The following is a 19,783-nucleotide window of genomic DNA, read 5'->3' as shown; positions in this document are numbered from 1 at the left end:
CTCTGTCTCTGTGTCTGCCTCTTTCTATCTTGAGATATTGACTGCTTGTGTAACTCCAATATCACCTTCATATGGAGCACCGGAGCACTTGTTGAGCAAGAGATTGCTAATCAGAAAGCATCCATGCCATTTTCTAAAGAGAGGCTTTAAGTGTGTGCAGAGCACTGGAGACGGGATGAGATTAGTACCAGCTTTCCAAGTGCCTGCTTTATAATACAACAGTCCCACAGCTGTAAATGTTCTGATGTGTTGTTAATCTCATGACTTTATCTGATGTTTCTAAGGGGGGGGGGGGTTAAATAAAATTTAAAAAATAATTTAGAAAACAGACATGTATATGGGAAATTAAGATATCATTTCAAACTAGTGGTAACAGGATGTCATTCCAAAAAAGGGGTATGGTGATATGTTATCCATTTTGTTAAAGCATTAAGTTAGATCTCTATTTCAAAACTCCAGATGGATTAAAAGCCTAAATGTAAAAATAAAACTATGAAATTAAAAAAAAAGAAGGAGTTGGGTATAAGAAATGACAAGTTAGATTCAAATTCTAGTGCTAACCAGGTATGATTTTGAACATATTACTTTATATAATCTGGTTCTTCAGTTTTAAAGTGGGAATATTATTTACCTTACTCAGTCTTTTTAGGAAGATTTTAGGAAGACTTTTAGGAAGATTAAATGAGATAATATATACAAAACACCAAGCACCATAACATATAGCAGGTAACAGGTGTTCAAGCAATTTTAACTAAATTATCTGCTGAATTCCAGAAGAACCACATCTGGTCTGCATTGTGAACAACTTCCTGACTTGGCTCAGCCACAGCTCTTGGCAGAGCTGCCTCCTCAATATGAGCTTTGGGTCCTCTCTCCTCCCTCCTTCCACACCAAAGAATTGTCCTCTCTTGGCACTAAGAATATAAAACCAAGTTAAGGTGAGGGCAGAGGGCTGTTTGAGAGACTGTCTGGGATAGTGTGGGTGTGGAGGGAGGGTGGCCTGGAGCCTTGCTATTCAGTGTGGTCTCTGTATTGAGAGCATTGATATCACTTGAGAGCTTGTATGAAATACACTTAGGCACCATTCCAGATCTACTACATTGGAATCTGCATTTAAACAATATCCCCAGGTGATTCATATGCACATTAATGTTTAAGAAGCACTATCCTGCACGCACACAGATAAGCTCAGCAGGTGTGGAGGGATATAGGCTGTGCATATATGTCAGAACCATCTAGAAGAGATGAAGCCTGCACAGGTGCAGAGGAGCTTTGAGAGAGTGTAGTCAGAGGTATTCCTCAGAGGTGTAGGCTACAGAACTGTAGGGGGTGGGGTTTGGGTAGGTATAGGTTATGTGTTGTTTCAGGTCCCCTTCCTGTGCATGCCTTAAGAGGGAGATTATACCTTTGAGTTAGCTGGTCAGTGTCACTACACCAGCCAGAGAGTGACAGATGAATAGAGAAAGGCTCTTTACCACCATGAGCCTGCAGAGACCCTCCAACAGGGCCCCAGGACCATCTAGTTTAGTGGATAAGTATTGTTTCTCTGAAGAGATGCATAACTAGCAACCAGCTGGCTTCACTGCTGAAAATTTGCCTTGAGTTTATGCTATAGGCTAGACTCTTCCCTCCCCCTACTCTTCCACCACCAACTGGTACACATCTCTCTCTGTCTCTGTCTCTCTCTCTCTCTCTCTCTCTCTCACACACACACACACACAAACACAAACACACCATAAAAAAGCTGACTTAACAGAAACTTAGGGGTTTATGAGCCATTGTAGAGTTAACTCTCTACTTCCCTCTCTGACCTTCACTGCTGAGCCTCCAGGAGCCTTTAACATTAACCTCTTTGCTGCACAAAGCATGCCTGATAAGAGTGACGGAAGGCCCTAGACTTGGTTGGAAGCAGCAAGAATTTGGAAAACAAGAAGTTCAAAAGATTCATGAATTGATGCAGGGTAGGCTCAGTCCCTTGAGTAACTAAAGCTTACCAAAAATCCTCCATGAGATTTGGGGCCAAGATCCATGTGCAGAGCTGAGGGACCGGTCTCAAAGACACTCCAACCAAATGCCCTCTTTTGATTCTTGGACAGCATCTTTCCTCAATGTTCTGTGCCTCCATTCTTACCTTGGAGAACTAGAATCCACATCCTGGAAGGAAACTGAAAGATCCTCTGGACACACTCCTTAAAGCTTTGTTAGTCCTGAACATCTCGGTTCCCTTCTCGCCCTCCTCTGGGCCCTGCCTAAGCAGAAGGACCCCAGAAACTTGACTCAGAATCTCTTGGCCCCTCCAGCACCCTTGATTTTAGAATAATTTCCCCTCTCATAGGCCTCATCTCCAAAGTCTGTGTTGGCTGGAACTGAAGCAAAAAAGAAAGAAGGAGAGAGAAAGAGAAAGAAAGAGATGGCCTTCTATCCACTGCCCACCCTCACACATTTTCTTTCTGCCTCAGGTCTTACCAGTCCATCTTTTATTTTCTTCCACTTTTTCATAACATAAAATTAGCCATTTTAATCACTGTTGATCTATTTTTAAAGAACTTTATGCTTTTACCCTTTTCTCCATTAAGTGAGATATTCTTTCCCCAAAGAGATTGAAATGGGGGCCAGGGAGGTGTGGCAAGATAGGGAATTCAGAAACCCTTTAGGTCATAAGACCTGTGTCGCTAGTTGGTCCAAAATAAGGTAGGAGACTCTTGAACATCTGGTTCAGGGTATAAGCTTAAGGATAAGGATGAAAATCACAGGGGCTAGGCCTCCCAGAGGAACCAAGGTTTCTCAATTTGTAGCTCTGGTTCCTACCTCCTGAATCATGAGGCTTGTTCCCTAGGCTTACCTCAAGCCACTGCTGCTACAGTGGGTGTCCCTGAGTTGAGGTATTTGTCCTATCTCCTGAACAAAGGCTTTTTAGTCATAGGGTCTCCAGGTGATTAGGAATGGGAATGAATAATGCAATATCAATCTAGGACAAGCAGTCCTAACCATGAAGGAGGCAGAGCAGGATTCTAAGTCTTTTTAAAAACTCACTGCCCCCCCCAAAAAAAAACCTCACTGACCCTTTGTCTCCCCATTTTGAAAAATGAATCTAGTTCTTTGCCATCCCAGTACTAACTTCATATCTTTCACCGTTCTTTTTTTTTCCCTGAGTAGTTCTGAGTAGACTTTTTTTGAAAACCGATTAATGAGTAAGGAAGTAGAAGCTGCCACTCTTGCTGGGTAACTCCAGAGCCATTTTGATTAATTCTTCTCCCACAAGTCTGAAAGCAAACTTCTGTGAAATTTGCCTCCTGGTTCTGCAATTAGTCATGGTTCCTACAGCTGATGTGCTGGCACCGGCCAAGAACTAGCTAAAGCCTGGTGGCTGGCCACCAGGCAGGTACTGTCCCCATTTAGAGTTTTTCCAAAACTTCAATGTAACAAAGTCTTCTCTCCATTTGTTCTTAATTGGTGGCCTCAAGTAAGGCATATTTTGTCTGGCAGGTGATACCCAGAGGGAATTCTGTTCTTTGAAAGAAGATTCCCCAGAGGGCACTAGGTGAGTAAGGACTGAGGCATAGTTCTCTTGCAAGATGATGGATAGATGTGATGACCTAAAATTCCCTGGCACACAGTGAGAAATAAAATATTAAAAACCAACTATAGCCCTCAGTCATGACTGGAGGCAGTAAATTGGAACAATCCTTTGGGAAAGCAATTTGTCAATGTGTATCAAGAATCTTAAAAGCACTCCTGCTTTTTTACTTTATAATTGTACTTTATTTAAGAAATTATCCCAGGGGCACCTGGGTGGTTCAGTTGGTTGGGCGGCTGACTCTTGATTTTGGCTTGGGTTGTGATCTAGGGACTGTGGGATTGAGCTCCATGTCAGATTCCACACTCAGCACAGAGTCTGCTTGAGATTCTCTCTCCCTCTCTCTCTGCCTCTCCCCCAACTCATACTCATTCTCTGTCTCTAAAATGAATAAATAAAATCTTTTTAAAAAGAAACTATCCTAAATGCAAATACATATGGATTTAAGCATGGTATTATTTATAATAGTGAAAAATTATAAGCAACCTGAATGTCCAAAATAAGTGAATGGTTAAAAACTTACTGTACAAAACAAAAAGTTATTGTACATCCCCTCTTATGGATATTTGTAGCCATTAAACTGATGATTTCAAAAACTATGTGAAAATATGGAGAGTTGATTATATTCCAATATTAATTTTTAAAAATAAAGAATATAAGGGGCATCTGGGTGGCTCAGTCAGTTAAGCATCCAGCTCTTTTTTTTTTTTTTTTTTTTTAACTTTTATTTATTTATGATAGTCACAGAGAGAGAGAGAGAGAGGCAGAGACACAGGCAGAGGGAGAAGCAGGCTCCATGCACTGGGAGCCCGACGTGGGATTCGATCCCGGGTCTCCAGGATCGTGCCCCGGGCCAAAGGCAGGCGCCAAACCGCTGCGCCACCCAGGGATCCCAGCATCCAGCTCTTGATTTCAGCTCAGGTCTCGATCTCAGGTTGTGAGCCTGCTTAAGATTCTTTCTCTCCCTCTGTCTCTCCACTTGTTCTCTCTTTCAATCTCTCTTTAAAAATAAAGATAAAAATGCGAATAGAAGATACAGTTTGTTTTTCTTTAAATGTTGTTCAATGCATGTGTATTAGTTGACACTCTCTGGTTATAGTAACAAATTTTAACTTAAGCTAGTGTAAGCTAAAAAAGAAACTAGAGGGGGGGCGCCTGGGTGGCTCAGTGGTTGAGCACCTGCCTTTGGCTCTGGGCATGATCCCAGATTCCTGGGCTCAAGTCCCACATTGGGCTCCCTGCATGGAGCCTGCTTCTCCCTCTGCTTGTGTTTCTGCCTCTCTCTGTCTCTGTGTCTCTCATGAATAAATAAATAAAATCTTAAAAAAAAAAAAAAAGAAACTAGACTATGAGGACACTAGGATTTCTCATAGTATTCAAGGGCACTTGTGCCCTTCAAGCCTTAGGAGGGTAGAGCAAGTTCTAGAACCAGAGCCTAGGAAAGACTTTACCTCTTGGTCTGCTTCTTTGTGAACATCAGCTTTATTCTTGTCTCTCTGTCCAATGGCTTTCTCTGCTACCTTATCTACAGTTTTAAACCTTATATCTCCTCTTAGTCCTACTTCCTATTCTGGGGGAAACTGATCGGCTCCACCTGATCCAAGCAAGAGTGGAACCACACTGAACCAACATGGTACTTAGAGCCTACCTCTGTGACCATGAGGACAAACATCAGCTCCTAGGGAGGGAAACCCCAGAGTGTTGCTACTGTCATCTACATACAAGACTTAAATATACTAGAGCATTAACAGAGGTTGTTTCAAGATAGTGAAATTAAATATGAATTAAACATTTTTAGCATATATTACTTTATAATAGAAAAATCTAGGGGCACCTGGATTACTTAGTCGGTTAGGTGTCTGCCTTTGGCTCAGGCCATGATCCCAGGGTCCTGGGATCACAACCTGCATTGGGGGGGAGGGTGTCCTTGCTCAGCTGGGAGCCTGCTTCTCCCTCTTCCTCTCCCTTTGCCCCTCTTCCCTGGTCATGCTCTCTCTCTCTCTCTCACTTGCTCTCTCTCTGTTAAATAAATAAACACAATCTTAAAAAAGAAAGAAAGAAAGAAAAATCTATTAAACTTACCATGGCTATTATTGTTATTAGGTTGTTATTAGGCCTGGGGTCAGCAGAACCCTTCTCCATTTTGGTCCCAGTGACAGCCACTACAAAGATACTAAACCTTGGTGGTGCTTGTTTTTGGTAACGAATTCCATTGAGCTGTGTAAGGAGACAGAAAATTCTCCATTAATCACAGGACTAATCTGAGTTCTCACACTCTAGCTGTAGCATAAAAATCCTTTCTATTTCTTTATGGTTAACTTTACTTTGTCCCAAAATTCCTCTGCAGAAGTGTGATATGTATAAAGAAAGAGTGCTTTCCTTCTTTGCATGCAACCACCAGTAGCTACTCCAGAGCTGAAAAGAGTAGACACTCAGTGTGTTGACTATTTGAATTGAGCCTTCTTTTGGAGAAAAACCTAGTAGATTGATCAGATTTAGACTAATAAGGGAGGCCCCTCTTGAAAATGTAGGCTTCATGGATTTTTTTTTCAGTTCTCCTTCCCCTCTTTGTAAAAGCCACAAGCAGCATTTGGAAAAAAATGGTGCTCTTGTGTTTCCTTAATCTTCCCCAAAGACCTTATACTTGTAAAAGATATTTATCTTTCTTCAGAAGTGGGCCCCATAAAGGTCTTAATATGCACGTAAAAGATAGAAGTCCTAGCCAATTGCCTGGCGCTGCAGGCAGCTCCTGGAGAATCCTGGAAAAGGGGAGCTGAGGAGTAAAAATAGGAGCTGCCTAAAACTCAGACTTAGGAAATAGGACTCAGGACTTCACGTCATACCACAAAGACCTGTTATTGGTCAAATGATTCTTATGTTGAGATGTGGAGTCAGAAACAGATGGGAAGGGGTGCCTGGATGGCTCAGCGGTTGAGCATCTGCCTTTGGCTCAGGGCGTGGTCCTGTGTCCAGGAGTCAAGTCCTACCTTGGGCTGCCTGTGAGGAGCCTGCTTCTCTCTCTGTCCCTACCTCTCTCAGTGTGTCTCTCATGAATAAATAAATAAAATCTTTTTTTTAAAAAAAAAATGGTAATGCCTTACAGGCTGAATAAGCAGTCATCTGTAGGGAAATAGAGGTGTCTACCCAGTGCCTACATTGCTACTGAATATTCTTGGACAGGAGGTTAGGTTTCTGCCCACCCATGGACATTGAACATAAAGAGTCCAATGTTGTAGTTAGTTGTATCATCTGGATCTCTCTCTAAAATATGATATCTGGGCAGCCCCGGTGGCGCAGTGGTTTAGTGCTGCCTGCAGCCCAGGGCATGATCCTGGAGACTCTGGATCAAGTCCCATGTCGGGCTCTCTGCATGGTGCCTGCTTCTCCCTCTGCCTGTATCTCTGCCTCTCTCTCTCTCTCTCTCTCTCTCTCTGCATCTCTATGAATAAATGAGTAAATAAAATCTAAATAAAATAAAATAAAATAAAATAAATAAAATCTAAAAAATAAAATATGATATGATATCTAAACATGTTTATTTCTATCCACTGGCAAGAGATGTTTTGAGGAGTGGCATAACCCTGAACAAGAGACCCCAGGTAGTTTCTGAGCTGACCTCTAGACAAATTGTTACAGAAACAAGAGTTGGTCTTTGGTGCCTAGTCTTTGGTGCCTCCACCTACCTGTCAGAGAATGGTGTGAGCTCCAGATCTTCTCTGCTTTCCTGCTTCCTTATCAGCGTCATCTTTCTTCCTCACCCTGTTCCTGCTCTAGGTTTGCCCTGCTTCCTGCTTCCACCCAGGACAACTGAACAGGGTACAGACATAACTATTCCAGAGGTAGCCTCTGACAACTCAGAACTGCCTCTGCTAACTCCCTTGTAAACCTGGAGGAAAATTCACGTTTTCAGCAAAGAAAGTTTAGATAATGTTGGTACAAGCACTTTGCCTCTTCATATTTCATTCTGAATCCATTTAAATTTCCATTTGCCTGAGACTTAGTGCTTGGAGGTGAGGATAGAGGTTACCTTTCTTGTGGGAAAGCTAAAACTGAATCATGTCTCTACCCTGAATCACTCATGTTCAATCCACAAGACAAGGGCAAAATTGTTCAGCACCACGGAGAGCATCTTTCATCCTGGTGACAAGATCAAGGGCACCTAGGTAAAAGATAAGAATTTGTAGCTAGAAGCCCAGCCAGTCTGATCTCCTTCCTCTTCTGGCCAGTCACCAAGTATCCCTTTGTCTCCAACCTTTTAGTATTCAACTTCTTCCTTACCTAACTAGACTTTCAGGAATGAACTCCTTTAACTTTCCACCTACCCTTCTGCCTCCATGTTATCTATATCCTCCACTCATCTTCACCTCCATTCCTTCCCTTCCATTTCAGTAAGGAGCCTTCCTTCCCTGGCCCAAGGCTCTGTTTCCATCTCCTTTTGAGTCTACCAGGACCATGCTGTATCAAACATTTCCTTTTGATGTTTCTAGCTTCTTTCCCCTCAGTCTAGGATATTAGTCAGGTATTACCTAGGTCCAAAGAAATTCTTCAACTCCAAAGTTCCCTCTGGCTATCATTTATTCTCATTCCTTTTCTTCTCAGTCTGGTTCCTTGAAATAATATCCATGTTCACTGTTTCTCCTTTAGCTTTTCCTATTCCCTCCTAAATCCTCTGTAATCTGGATTCTGTTCCTACTCTTCAACTAAAACTGTGTTTTCTGAGGCCACCTATGACTTCCTTATTTCTAAATACTGTATCTCCTGGGACCTATCTGGTTTTTTACACTGTTGATAATTACTGGAAGCTCCTTAAGTATGGGATTATTTTTTTTATCTTTATGAGCCCCAGGCTTGCCACTGATAAATAAATGAAGGAAATTTAGTATATTGGAGTAAGGAGCAAGAGGAGGCAGAATGACCCCTGGTCAGTCCCCTTCTCACCCTGTGGAGGGAATACCTTTCCATGGATACTTCCCTATGTAATCCAGGCCCCAATCTGTGTGATGCCAGGGATGCAGCTGTGGGCCAGTCACTCCCAGGGCATTGTGTAGGCCTTATGGAACCTGTACTAATAACTTTATAGCTAGCAAAATATATTGCTTAATATGTACCTAGTGCTCACATGTACTAACTTATTTTAGCCTCACAAGAACCTTTGACGAAGGTATTAATATTAGTTGCATTTTACAGATAAGGAAACTGAAAGCCAGATTGCACAGCTAGTAAATGGAGTGAAGATTTTTTTTAATGGATTAATGAGTTGAATTTGTCAAAGCTGATAATACCCAAGATCTCACTACATTATTTTCTCCACTTTTGTGTAAGTTGAATAATCTCTATAATAAAACATTTTAAAGGACCAGATTGTATTAAATTAATGGATTTTTAAAATATTTTATTTTTAAGTAATCTCTACACCCAACATGGGGTTCAAACTCACAACCCTAAGATCGAGAATCACTCACCCTACCAACTAACCCAGACAGGCACCTCAAATCAATGGATTTTAACTTTGTTGTTGTTGTTGCAACAGAACCCTTTCTCCAACCAAAAATTTGTAGAAAGGCTCGTATATAAGTGAAATAAAAGAGGATCTTCATTCTCCCTATTATTGCTTCCCCCTTGCACTCAGCCCTGCCCAAGGCACAGGGTTCAGGGAACACAGTTTAATGAAAATTAAACTAGACCAGACTAACTCTAAGGATTCTTCTGGCACTTTTGCCTTCCTCTAATTATATTGGCTTTGCACTGGCCATTAACCTATATATGCTGTCCCAGAAACAGTGAGACTGGGCTATTAATCATTTCTGCAGTCTGTGGAGAATTTATTTGAAGGGTTGCAGAAACACGGGTTGTTGTTAGAGATGCATTTCAATGTCTGTCTCCACTGAGTGTTTAATAATCTTGCTAATCCCCACTCTAGTTCCTGGATCTAGCTAACTCCTGTCAGATGTCCTTGGGGGGCATTTTAAATTCCCCCTGATTTTTTGGAGCCAGACGTTTCCTTCTGCCTGGATTCTCTCTGATACTTAACATTCATGAATATTTCACATTTAACCTGATTACATTTCCATGTGATGGTCATGGTGCATTGGCTATGTTTCTCAGGGAAAACATACAGGAAGCCCACAGTAAAGACTTGAATGTTCAGGCACAGTGCCAGAGATCTTTGTTCTTGCCATGAAGATGGCCTTCTATCATGGACAGTGATGGGGAGATGCTGAATGGTAGGCTTTGCATGGGACTTCAAGCCCAGGGCTCTCTCTGCACCCTAGTTTATGACCCACAGGAACTGGCAGTTTCCCTCAGGGATCAGAAGCCACCAAGACCTGTCCAGTGGCATGGAGGACCAAATGTGGGTCCCTGTAACTAGAATTGCTCAACAGCTTCTCAGCCCTCACTCAGACCCTATCCTTCCTGCATAGTCTCCCTCCAATGTTACCATTCCTACTTGGTGGTACCTCCAGCCTGAGAGAAGCAACTCTTATGAACTCATCTGTACTAAAGAGGAAAAGGTTAGCCTTACATGCCTGAGGGACTCACGTGTGGGTTTGTCGTTGTTGTTGTTGTTTGTTTTTTGTTTTGTTTTTGTTTCTGTTTTTTTTTTTTTTTTTGAGAGAGAGAGAACATGAGGTGGGGAGGCGCAGAAGGAGAGGGAGAAGCAGGCTCCCTATTGAGCAGGGAGCCCAATGCAACCCTTAATCCCAGGACCCTGAGATCATGACCTGAGCAGAAGGGAGACACTTAACTGACTGAGCCACCCGGCACCCCTGAAGGGCTCATGTGTTTAAAGTCAGCCCCAAGGAAAGGACAGTGAAGCTTGCATGAATGGATGGGGTAGATGGTTCCAGAGAAGATACCAGATTGGGAAGGCCATAGATTTAGAAGTCACTAGTGTAAAAATGTTACTCTAAACTGTAAGAAACATTAGGGCTCCCCAAAGTGAGAGGTAGACTGAGGGCCAAAAACTGCTGAAGAGACACAGGGCTGTGGGAGGAGTAAAAAATGATGGTTAAAGAGGCAACATGAGCCAAGGATCACAGTGTCCTCAAAGCCAGAAGAGGAAACCATATCCAAATGGATATGGTATGTGTGACATGTGAGAAATGGTACAGAAAAAGTAATGTGACTAAGGAAATTGGAAAGGTGCCAGTACTTCACTGGTGGGATCCCACAGGCATGTTTATGGGCTTTACCCTTTGAAAAGTCATCCCTCAGGCTGCTTTGGAAATGAGTCCTACCTGTAGCCTAAGGGGAAAACCAGAACCCAGCTGTCAGGTCTTCATGCCCCCTGTAGGTAGCACCTCAAGGTTGTTTTGGCTGCAGAGAAGCCTGCTTCTCTAAGTCTGCATGGGACAAGTGCTCTCCATTAGGAATCTCGCAGGAGGAACTCAGACAAGGAGGCAGAGAATAAAGGATTGGAGAGAACTGTAGCATGAGGTGCCACCTGAGATGCACTGAGGCACTGCAGCACCCCACTTTTTCTGAGCCCTGTCCCCTACAATCCCAGCTAAGTGGCGTAGGTTCAGAGCAGAGGACAGAGGCCCAGATTCTGCCCTCAGGAACTCACAAACCACTGTGGCAAGAGTCTACCCAAGGTCTTACACTCTGGCTGGCCTGAAGGAACATGGGCAAGGCTAGGATTTCCCTCCCAAACATCTAGACTTTTTCCTTTCCCTTTAATGACAAGCATGTTTTTATCTCTACTGCCTTATTCTAAAGGGAACAGAAGCCATCATAATGGTTCTATGTCCTTCCCTTGCTTGGTCACTCAGATCCCTGGGCCTGACACTGTAGGGCCAATTCTGGAGCATTCTACCTGTCTGTCTGCTGCCTGCATCCCCAGAGGCAGAACAGGCAGCCTTGGGTCCACTCTGCAGTTCTCAGGCCTTGGGCTTACTATTCTTTAATCCTAGGCAGATGCCTAGAGTGGCAGTATCTGTATCAGTTTCTCAAGGAGAGTGTGCATGATTCCAGCCCCTTCCAACTGACTAAAGTAGGATTGGCCAGGGCCCTGGACCTTGTAGCAGAGGTTTGAGGTGTTTTGGAGGAAAAAATGAGGCTAGATTACTGAGCAGCACAGGACTAACTGGTCACCAGTTCGTTTGCCATTATTCATCTTCTCACCTACCATATCCAGCCAACCTTTCAGGAGACATTCTTTATGACTCATCTGTGAAACGAAGAGAAGTCCTCATGAGGACTCTTGTCCGTTGGCTGCAGCCTTGAAGTCTGGCCTGGCTTGGCCAGTCAGTAGTCAGTTCTCTAGATCTGGCAAAGAGACCCATCCAATGCTAGGAGAAAACAGAAGCAGAAGGTCTGTCTTAGGGGGCATCTACTCTGCCCTTAATCCAGACTTAAACTCACAGGAACCTAGAAAGACCTTTCCAAACAAGTATACAGGAAGACCCATGAGGAACAGGGCATCTAGTATGGGAAGTTGGACAAGGAGATTCTGTGGGTTTAAGGAATCACAGTAGGCTTTCTGGGGTGAGGCTGGCTCACACAGGTCTTTGAAGACAGACACCTAGGTAAGCGTAAGTGGGGCTGAAACCTGCGGCTCTTTTACCCAGTTCGGGGTCTTCCTTCCAGCATATATGGATCTGCCCTTCCCTCCTTGAATCGCCTGTCTACTGCCAAGGGTTAATGCTTCCAGAGGACAAGTGGAAAAAACAGCTTTAGGGCTGAGAGCAGCCCCATGTATTCACTTCCTAACAATTCTCTGTCTCTCTGCTTTCTTCCCACAGGACCCAGCCGCCGCCTCCATCTCAGACGGGGACTGTGACGCCCGGGAGGGTGAGTCAGTAGCCATGAATTACAAACCATCCCCGCTCCAAGTGAAGCTGGGTGAGTGTGTCCGGGGGCTGAGGGAGATGTGGGGAGTGGACAAGATGCTCTGGGCTGGGTCTGCAATGAGGTGGCACAAATAAACCAACTCAGACTAGATGATTCCAAGACTCAAACCACCAAGTCATTGGCACTGCCAGACACCTTATCTCCTGCAAGGTAAAGAAGGAAGTTAGTTCTCTGCAGGACCCAAAGCTCTAGGAAGCATCTCTGAGGCCAAGAAGACTCCAGGTGTTCCAGGGGCTAGCTTCAGGGATAAAACCAGGGAACCCCAGAGAGAGGGTTAGAAGTCCCATCAAACATTGGACCAGGCAGAAAGGAAACTGCCTTAGAGGTGAGGTGTCAGTTACTATGTTTGAGGGGTAGAAAGGAGTGAGGATCCGAAAACCTAGAAGCTGAGATCCTCTCCCTATTCCTCCCTCACCCATCCAGAGATCTCAGGGCCTGGCAGGCTCCTGTTTTGGGAGCTTTCCCTTGGTTTTTTAGTAAGCCCAAATATCTCCCCACCCCCTTTCCAGGGAAGCCACTTGGCTTCTAACTACTGCTGTAGCTCCCACTGCTCTTCTCGCTTCACCCTATGCCAAACACTGTCCTTCTCCCTTGGGGAACTGTTACTTACCAAAGGTTGCTGCATATAACAGACTTACTAAAGTTTGGTTTCATGAAGAATTACATCACGGTGCATCCAGGAAACAGTTTACAATTACATACAACTCATCACTATCCTTCAAAACTCCTCTGCCATGCCTGCCACCCTCTTGGCCTTTCTCTATCTGTTGTAAAACCTTTCCCTCTGTAGCTGCCAGAGCTCCTTTTCACAGTCCTATTCTTTTATTCAGTGTTTGTTTGTTTGTTTGTTTTCTTTTCTTGTGGTGTGTATGTGTGTGGGGGTTGTTTTGTATTGTTTTTTTTTTTTTTTAATTTTTTAATTTATTTATGATAGTCACACAGAGAGAGAGGGGCAGAGACACAGGCAGAGGGAGAAGCAGGCTCCATGCACTGGGAGCCCGATGTGGGATTCGATCCCGGGTCTCCAGGATCACGCCCTGGGCCGAAGGCAGGTGCTAAACCACTGCACCACCCAGGGATCCCTGTTTTGTATTGTTTTGATCTTTCTTCTCATTCTAGACCACATCCAGGGATCTCTTCAGGCTGTTTTTCTAAACAAGAGAGCAGTTCTCTCAGGGGAATTTGTTCATCTTCCCAAGACACCAGTCTCAAACTGCAGCCAGTTTTGTTATTATTGTTTAATAATACAAGTATTTTAACAAGTGCTCTTCTCCTTTTATGCCCTTCCCACAGATAATCATCCTAAGCCTTTTTAGTTTTTATTGTTTTATTTTACATTTTAACCATAGTGACATCATACTGTACACATTTTCCAAAACTTTGTTTTTGTTTTTGTTTTCCACTTAATACCATGCAGACCCTGCCAATGTCAGTGTATAAAGAATGACTTCATACTTTTAAATGGTTGCATAGTAGTCCATAGTTTGGTTTTGCAAATTTATTGTTTGCATTTTTTTCGCTATTTAAAACAATTCCAATATGCTTTTAAAATAACACTTTTTTCCCCTCCCCATTATACTACCACCAAAGTGCCTCTTGAAAATTCACAACTTTGTTCCAATTGAACTAAGGAAAAATCACCACTGGGAACCTCCAAGCAGATGGCACCCCCTAGAGTCATGGAGTGGTAACGGCAGCTGCTGCCTGCTGGAAAGAAGCCAGGGGAAAAAACTGGAGTCAGAGGAGCAGTGGCAAAGACAGAGGGTCAGAGACTGAGAGACGAGAGACTAAGAGACATGGAGATCGGGAAATTTCAGAGTCACAGTAGCTGGGAATGCCCATTCCATCCTGACTCTCTGGGGCTAGTGGTTATTTTATGAGAGCTTTCCCCTCAGCATCTCTCTCCACCCAATAGTTCTTTTTCCCACATCTGGGTTTAAGATGAGTAGGAAAGCATAGGCAGGCTTTCTCAAGGGCCCAGGCGCTACTAACTACTGGGAACAGTGCCACATACCAGACAATGGGTCACCTGGTGGCCAGCCCCATGAAGCTGGTAGACTTGAGCCCTGAAGAACTCAAAGGCTGGCACAAGAGTCAGAAGTAAAGTCAGAGGAGCTCCCCAGCCTCCTGCCCCTTACTCTGCTAGCCCCATTCTTCCCCTCCCACTCTATAACTTCAGTAGCTCCTTCAGCTTCTTCATTAATCCCAAGTTCCTTGGTCTAGCATTCAAAGTCTTCAAACTCTGAGTTTGTAACCAGAAGGAGCCCCCAACCCCTTAACACAGGACCTAAGACATAATGGTGATTGGTGAATAAATAAATGGCTGAATAAATGTATCCTGTTTTTCTAACCTGACTTCCCTCCAACTTCACCCCTCCATGCCATCTGGATCCATCCTTATTTTGCTCACTTATAAATTCATTTTTGCGTGTGCTATCCCTCCTTCCTAGAATGCCCTCTTCTCTCCAGCTCAAGGTATCACCTGCAAGAAGCCCTGATTCCTCCATGCTTCTGCTTCATCTCCAGCCTTTCTCTGGCATCAAGCACACACTAACTGCCCCACATGGGAGTAGAGCTTCTGGAAGGCAGGGGTCAACCTCTTCCTGTTGCCCCTTAGTGTCTGCCTCAGGTTGTTCAGGGGCAAGTATTGTCTCCACCAAGCAGAAGGGCCTGGAGTTGGGATCCCTGTCTCGGTTCCTAGAGAAGCAAGAGGTTTCACAGTGGAGGCCCAACCCAGTCAGCCCTGAGCAGTAAGGTAGGGTGGTGGCCCTGGGAGCAGGACACAGCTTCCTTCCCATGTTCTCCTGCAGAAAAGCAGCGGGAGCTGGCCCGAAAGGGCTCCCTGAAGAATGGCAGCATGGGTAGCCCCGTCAACCAGCAACCCAAGAAGAACAATGTCATGGCTCGGACAAGGTAGAGGCCCCCCCCTCCCTCACCTGGACCCTGCCAGTCAGCATCTATTTCTGCTGGTCCTATGCCTCTCCTTCTTTCCTCCCTCCTCAGGCCCAACTCCTCCCTGAGAGGAGAGAATCTCAACAGGATCCAAGGGACAGGGGGAAGTGGTGGGTCAGGGCCCAATCCAGTTCCTCGCCAGGCTATGTGCTCCAGTTGCCAATCCAATCCCCTAAATTTTCTACCCAGGCTGGTCGTCCCCAATAAAGGCTACTCCTCGCTTGACCAGAGCCCAGATGAGAAGCCACTGGTAGCCCTTGACACGGACAGGTGTGTACAGGGATGTTGGGGCAGCTGGGCAAGCCACAGAAACTATATGAACATACAAGTGGGCTGTACAGGCCACACCTGCTATATTGTCAGAAGTGGAATGTGGGGTATTCCTCAGATAGCCAGGAGTTCTCCAAGGATGAATCTCCCAGGGAATGGAATTTTTTTTATCTGGAGGTAGGAAAGAGCAGAGAGAGGAAAGGGGAAATGTCACAGCCTGATGCTGTCCTGGGACAACTGATTCAATCACTGTCCCTTAAAATGTCCTGCTCCCTCCAAGGAAGGAGCTCTACTGCTAGGAACACACCTGGCTACACTTAAAGTTTGGGAAAACCCAACAAGTCGGGGATTTGAGCCTAGAAGAAAAGTGAGAGAAATGGGGGTAAAGGATGTATCAGCTCTGTGTAGAAGAAGGTTAAGGGTGACAATTCATTCAGAAGGGTAGGACTAGGAACCTGGGCATTTGCACAGCAAGCACAGTCTTTGATTTAGATCTGCTGTTTGCTTGGAAGCATGAGGGAGGGGGAAGGTATCAACTGTTGGGTAGGCAGTGGGGTACAGGGAGTTTCCTATTTAATATTGAGGAATCACTTCTCTGTCTCTTTCTCCTACCACCAGCGATGATGACTTTGACATGTCCAGATATTCCTCCTCTGGCTACTCCTCTGCTGAGGTGAGGCCCCACTCCTTAGGACTCTAGGCACGCCTGAGCAGGACCACTGCCATCCAGGAAAAGGCATGGGGCCAACACCCACTCACACCCTGAGAAGAGTAATAGGCAAAGCTAGGTGGAGGCCTGTGAGGGGTGGGGCCTGGGGTGGGACAGTGTCTGAAAGAAACTGGAGGCCGTTAGAAATGGGCCTTGAGTGTGGGGAGCCCCGTTTTAGGGGCAAGGTTTGAGCTTGTGGTTAGAACAGGGTTCCTAAACAGAATGGAGTATGAAATACAGGCGATACTTTATGGGGCTAGGCCTGAAATAGGGGCCAGCCAAATAGAGGCAGCTGCCCTTTGTAGAGAGGCAGGGCCTCAAGGTTGTACCTGTAAAGAAGTGAGGCCATTAAGTGAGGCCAGGGCCTAAGAAGGGGCAAAGCCTGGCATTTCAGTAACCTGGGATGGGACTGAGTTGGATGCAGATGGCCTGTGAGTGAGGCCTGACTGTGAGTGGTTCCTCCAGATCGCCCCGAGCCTGACCTCACTCCCCTTTGTCTACAGCAGATCAACCAAGATTTGAACATCCAGCTGCTGAAGGACGGCTACCGGTTAGACGAGATACCAGATGACGAGGACCTGGACCTCATTCCCCCCAAGTCCGTGAACCCTACCTGCATGTGCTGCCAGGCCACGTCCTCCACCGCCTGCCACATTCAGTAGCGGGCGGGGCCATTGCGGCCACCCGGGGCAGGGTCCCCAGGGGCCAGGTTGGACAGGGCAGGGGCCAACCCCTCCCCAGCTTGTCTGCCTGCCCCTGGCCCCTGTGCCCCCTACAGCCGCCAACCTCGTAACAGTCATTGCTTCCTCCTATGGTAGGACGTGTACCTCTGTGTGTTCATGGAGCCGGAGAAACCAAAACCGGGTCTTTCTCCACCCCGGGGGCTGAGGAATGGTGGGGCTGTTTGTTCAGTTACTTGGGGGATCTTGCCCAGCACCCTGCCCCCCTCCCCAAAGCTGCAGTCTGGTTGAGGAGAGGAAAGACCAGACAGCAGGGAGGCCAACACTAATGAGTGGGGGGAGGGATCACAAAGCCAGGGGCTTGACCCCACCCCAGCGAAGCCATGAGCTCCCCCAGCCCCAGCCTGACAAGGAAAGAGGCTGGGAGGCAGAAGGCCCAGGGCAGTGGGAGCAGGGCCCAGCATCTCAGAGCCCCCTCCATGCGCCCCCTGCCCGCCCATATAACTATTTGTTTCCCCCTCCTCTCCAGATGGGAAGCCTGGCAAAGCTGCCCAGTGGATACTGCCTGCCGCCCTCCTCACCTGCCCATAGAATTACTGCCTTCTTCCTCCCCTTCACCCCATCACCCCCTTCCTTCTCTCTGGGTTGTGGAGAAGTACGGTGGGCCTTAGAGACAGGCCAGTTTGGGGTGATATGATTTGTCCTCACCCACCCCCAACCAATGCATCTATTTCTCTGTCAATTCCTCCCACCCCTCTAGGCTTCTGTTCATTGGTCTCCATCCCAGGCTGGAAGCAGGAGGTAGGGCTGGCCTCGAATGCCCCATTCCCATTTTTCTCCAGCCTAGGATCCCAGATGCTGCTTCCCAGTAAGAATCTTCAAGGAGACAAGCTTAGGAAAAAACAGTGGTTGCATGTGTATGGTAGCGAGAATTTGGCAGGATGTGCGTGTGTCTGAGGCTGTCAGGGTGTGTGTCTGTGTCTCTATGCTGGGCCTGTCTCTCCAGATGTCTGTTTCTGTCATGGATATGTGTCTGTGGTGGGAAAGTGACTGTGTGGTCTATTATCAGCAGTGTACTGAGAGCCCAAGCCTGAGAGTCAGAAGTGTGGGTTGTGGCCCTTACGCCAGCGCTCACTCTATCCACTTTCAACAAGCCACCTGTGTTCCCTGGGCTTTGGTTTCCTCCATTGTAAAATGAGCGGGATCTGAAGTTACTTTTAAGGTCTTTTCAAACCTGAAGGAATTCCTTCATAGGAATTTCTATGGAGGTGTGTGGACAAGTCTCTGTGTGTCTTTGAATACATCTATGGGGCTTTCTGAGTTGTGTGTCTGTGTGGAAAGGAGAGGGAAGTTCCTAAGAGACCTGGATGTATTTGGGATCTATTTGGGAATACATGTGTGTGTGTCTATGAACATGTATGTGGGGGGGGGGTATATGTTATGTGTGTAGCTCTATGTGGTATCTGTGAGTCCGAATGTGTGTATTGCTGCTTCTGCTGCTAGTGTTGGGGGGGTGCAGGGAGAGGGCGGAAAAGTAAAAATCAAGAGGGAGGAGGTGATCAAGTCCAGCACCTCCTCTGACTGGGCAATAGAGACCTGCCCCCATGTGAAGACATATGAAAGCACAGAGAGCCTAAGACTGCTCAGGTCTTATGCCTCACAAACCCCATATCCCAGGACCAGGGTGTATACTCCCCATTCTTCCATGGTACAACCTACACATATTGGGATATCCACTCTCATATGTACCACCCACATGCTGCAAGCTTGCACAGGACACCCCCACGGCCCACTCCCTGGAGGGGAGGGTAGTGAGGAGTGAGAATAGGCTGCTGGCTTAGGAAGGTAGCACCTCAAAACCCACAGGCTCCAAAGTTTTTGAGGTGCAGCTCTCCCCCCTCAATTCTTCCCACCCTCTCATACCTCCTCAAGTGCAGGGACCCTGGTTAAGTGAGGAGAAAACAAATGCCAAAGGGAAGCAAGGACAAATAAGGCACCCGCGATACCTATAAGGCCCATCTCACTCCCATCTGAACCTTTCCCTGCCACCCTGGTCAGCATCCCCATTCTGGCAGCCGGGCCCCACAGCCAAGTTTCCTATCACTACTATCTTCACCCTGGGCTCCCCGTCTCACCCTTCTAGAACATGGGTACCTCTTTTCCAGGCAGGGTCCCCACGAGGGCTCATTTAGACTACTGTTTTTGCTGCTGACTTGCCCTAGGACTGGCCCACTGCTTGACCTCTCTGGCCCTGAGGAACCAGGGAAAAGCTCCCTCCCCACAGGACAGGCTAGTTCCCTGGCAGGTGAGGGCTTCCAACTGAGGCAGCGTACAAGTGGTAGAGAGAAGTAGGGAGCTGGTGGCCAGCACCTTTTGGGTCTAGGAGAGTGTGTGGGTCCCTCCTTCCCTGTCTGGGATGTTGGAGGGGAGGAACTGAGGCCTTAGCTTGCCCCCTTGTCATCCTTCCCCCTTGTAGATACTGCCTTAACACTCCCTCTACCCTCAGCTCTGGCTGCCTATCAGCCAGGTTTCTCCGTGCTCACTAATTTATTTCCAGGAAGGTGTGTGGAAGACATGAGCCGTGTATAATATTTTTTTTAACATTTCCATTGCAGTATTGACCATCATCCTTGGTTGTGTATCGTGTAACACAAATAATGATATTAAAAGCATCAAACAAGCCAGCCTCATCTCCCTACCTGGGTTGTGGGCAAGGGGCAGGTGGGCTGGAAAGGGGAGAGA

General features: G+C 46.2%; 2 protein-coding genes across 16 annotated transcripts in view; one reads left to right on the top strand and one right to left on the bottom strand.

Annotated features, from left to right (window-relative positions):
• The window catches only part of FAM219A (family with sequence similarity 219 member A), a 51,625-nt gene extending 31,903 nt beyond the window's left edge, over positions 1 to 19,722 (top strand). The window contains exons 2-6 of one of the 4 annotated variants that reach the window (XM_038552660.1): positions 12,322 to 12,421; positions 15,241 to 15,343; positions 15,572 to 15,652; positions 16,271 to 16,325; positions 16,868 to 19,722. In XM_038552660.1, the coding sequence (XP_038408588.1) occupies positions 12,322 to 12,421; positions 15,241 to 15,343; positions 15,572 to 15,652; positions 16,271 to 16,325; positions 16,868 to 17,023 (495 nt within the window). In that variant the 3' untranslated portion in view covers positions 17,024 to 19,722. Of the gene's footprint in view, positions 1 to 12,321; positions 12,422 to 15,240; positions 15,344 to 15,571; positions 15,653 to 16,270; positions 16,326 to 16,864 lie in introns of all 4 variants that reach the window. The other 3 variants (XM_038552662.1, XM_038552659.1, XM_038552661.1) reach the window with 3 other exon arrangements.
• Positions 1 to 19,783, bottom strand: part of DNAI1 (dynein axonemal intermediate chain 1) — a 124,873-nt gene that overhangs the window by 92,935 nt on the left and 12,155 nt on the right. For 9 of the 12 annotated variants that reach the window (XM_038552627.1, XM_038552628.1, XM_038552633.1 and 6 more), the window contains exons 2-3: positions 11,706 to 11,868; positions 5,660 to 5,794 (exon numbers count right to left, since the gene is read on the bottom strand). In XM_038552627.1, the coding sequence (XP_038408555.1) occupies positions 5,660 to 5,794; positions 11,706 to 11,747 (177 nt within the window). In that variant the 5' untranslated portion in view covers positions 11,748 to 11,868. Of the gene's footprint in view, positions 1 to 5,659; positions 5,795 to 7,260; positions 7,737 to 11,701; positions 11,869 to 19,783 lie in introns of those variants that run through there. The other 3 variants (XM_038552630.1, XM_038552631.1, XM_038552637.1) reach the window with 3 other exon arrangements.

This window comes from Canis lupus, chromosome 11 (assembly GCF_011100685.1).
Source record: "Canis lupus familiaris isolate Mischka breed German Shepherd chromosome 11, alternate assembly UU_Cfam_GSD_1.0, whole genome shotgun sequence".
Lineage (NCBI taxonomy): Eukaryota > Metazoa > Chordata > Mammalia > Carnivora > Canidae > Canis > Canis lupus.
The sequence above is the reverse complement of the archived record's forward strand: the minus strand, read 5'-3'. Positions and strand labels throughout refer to the sequence as shown.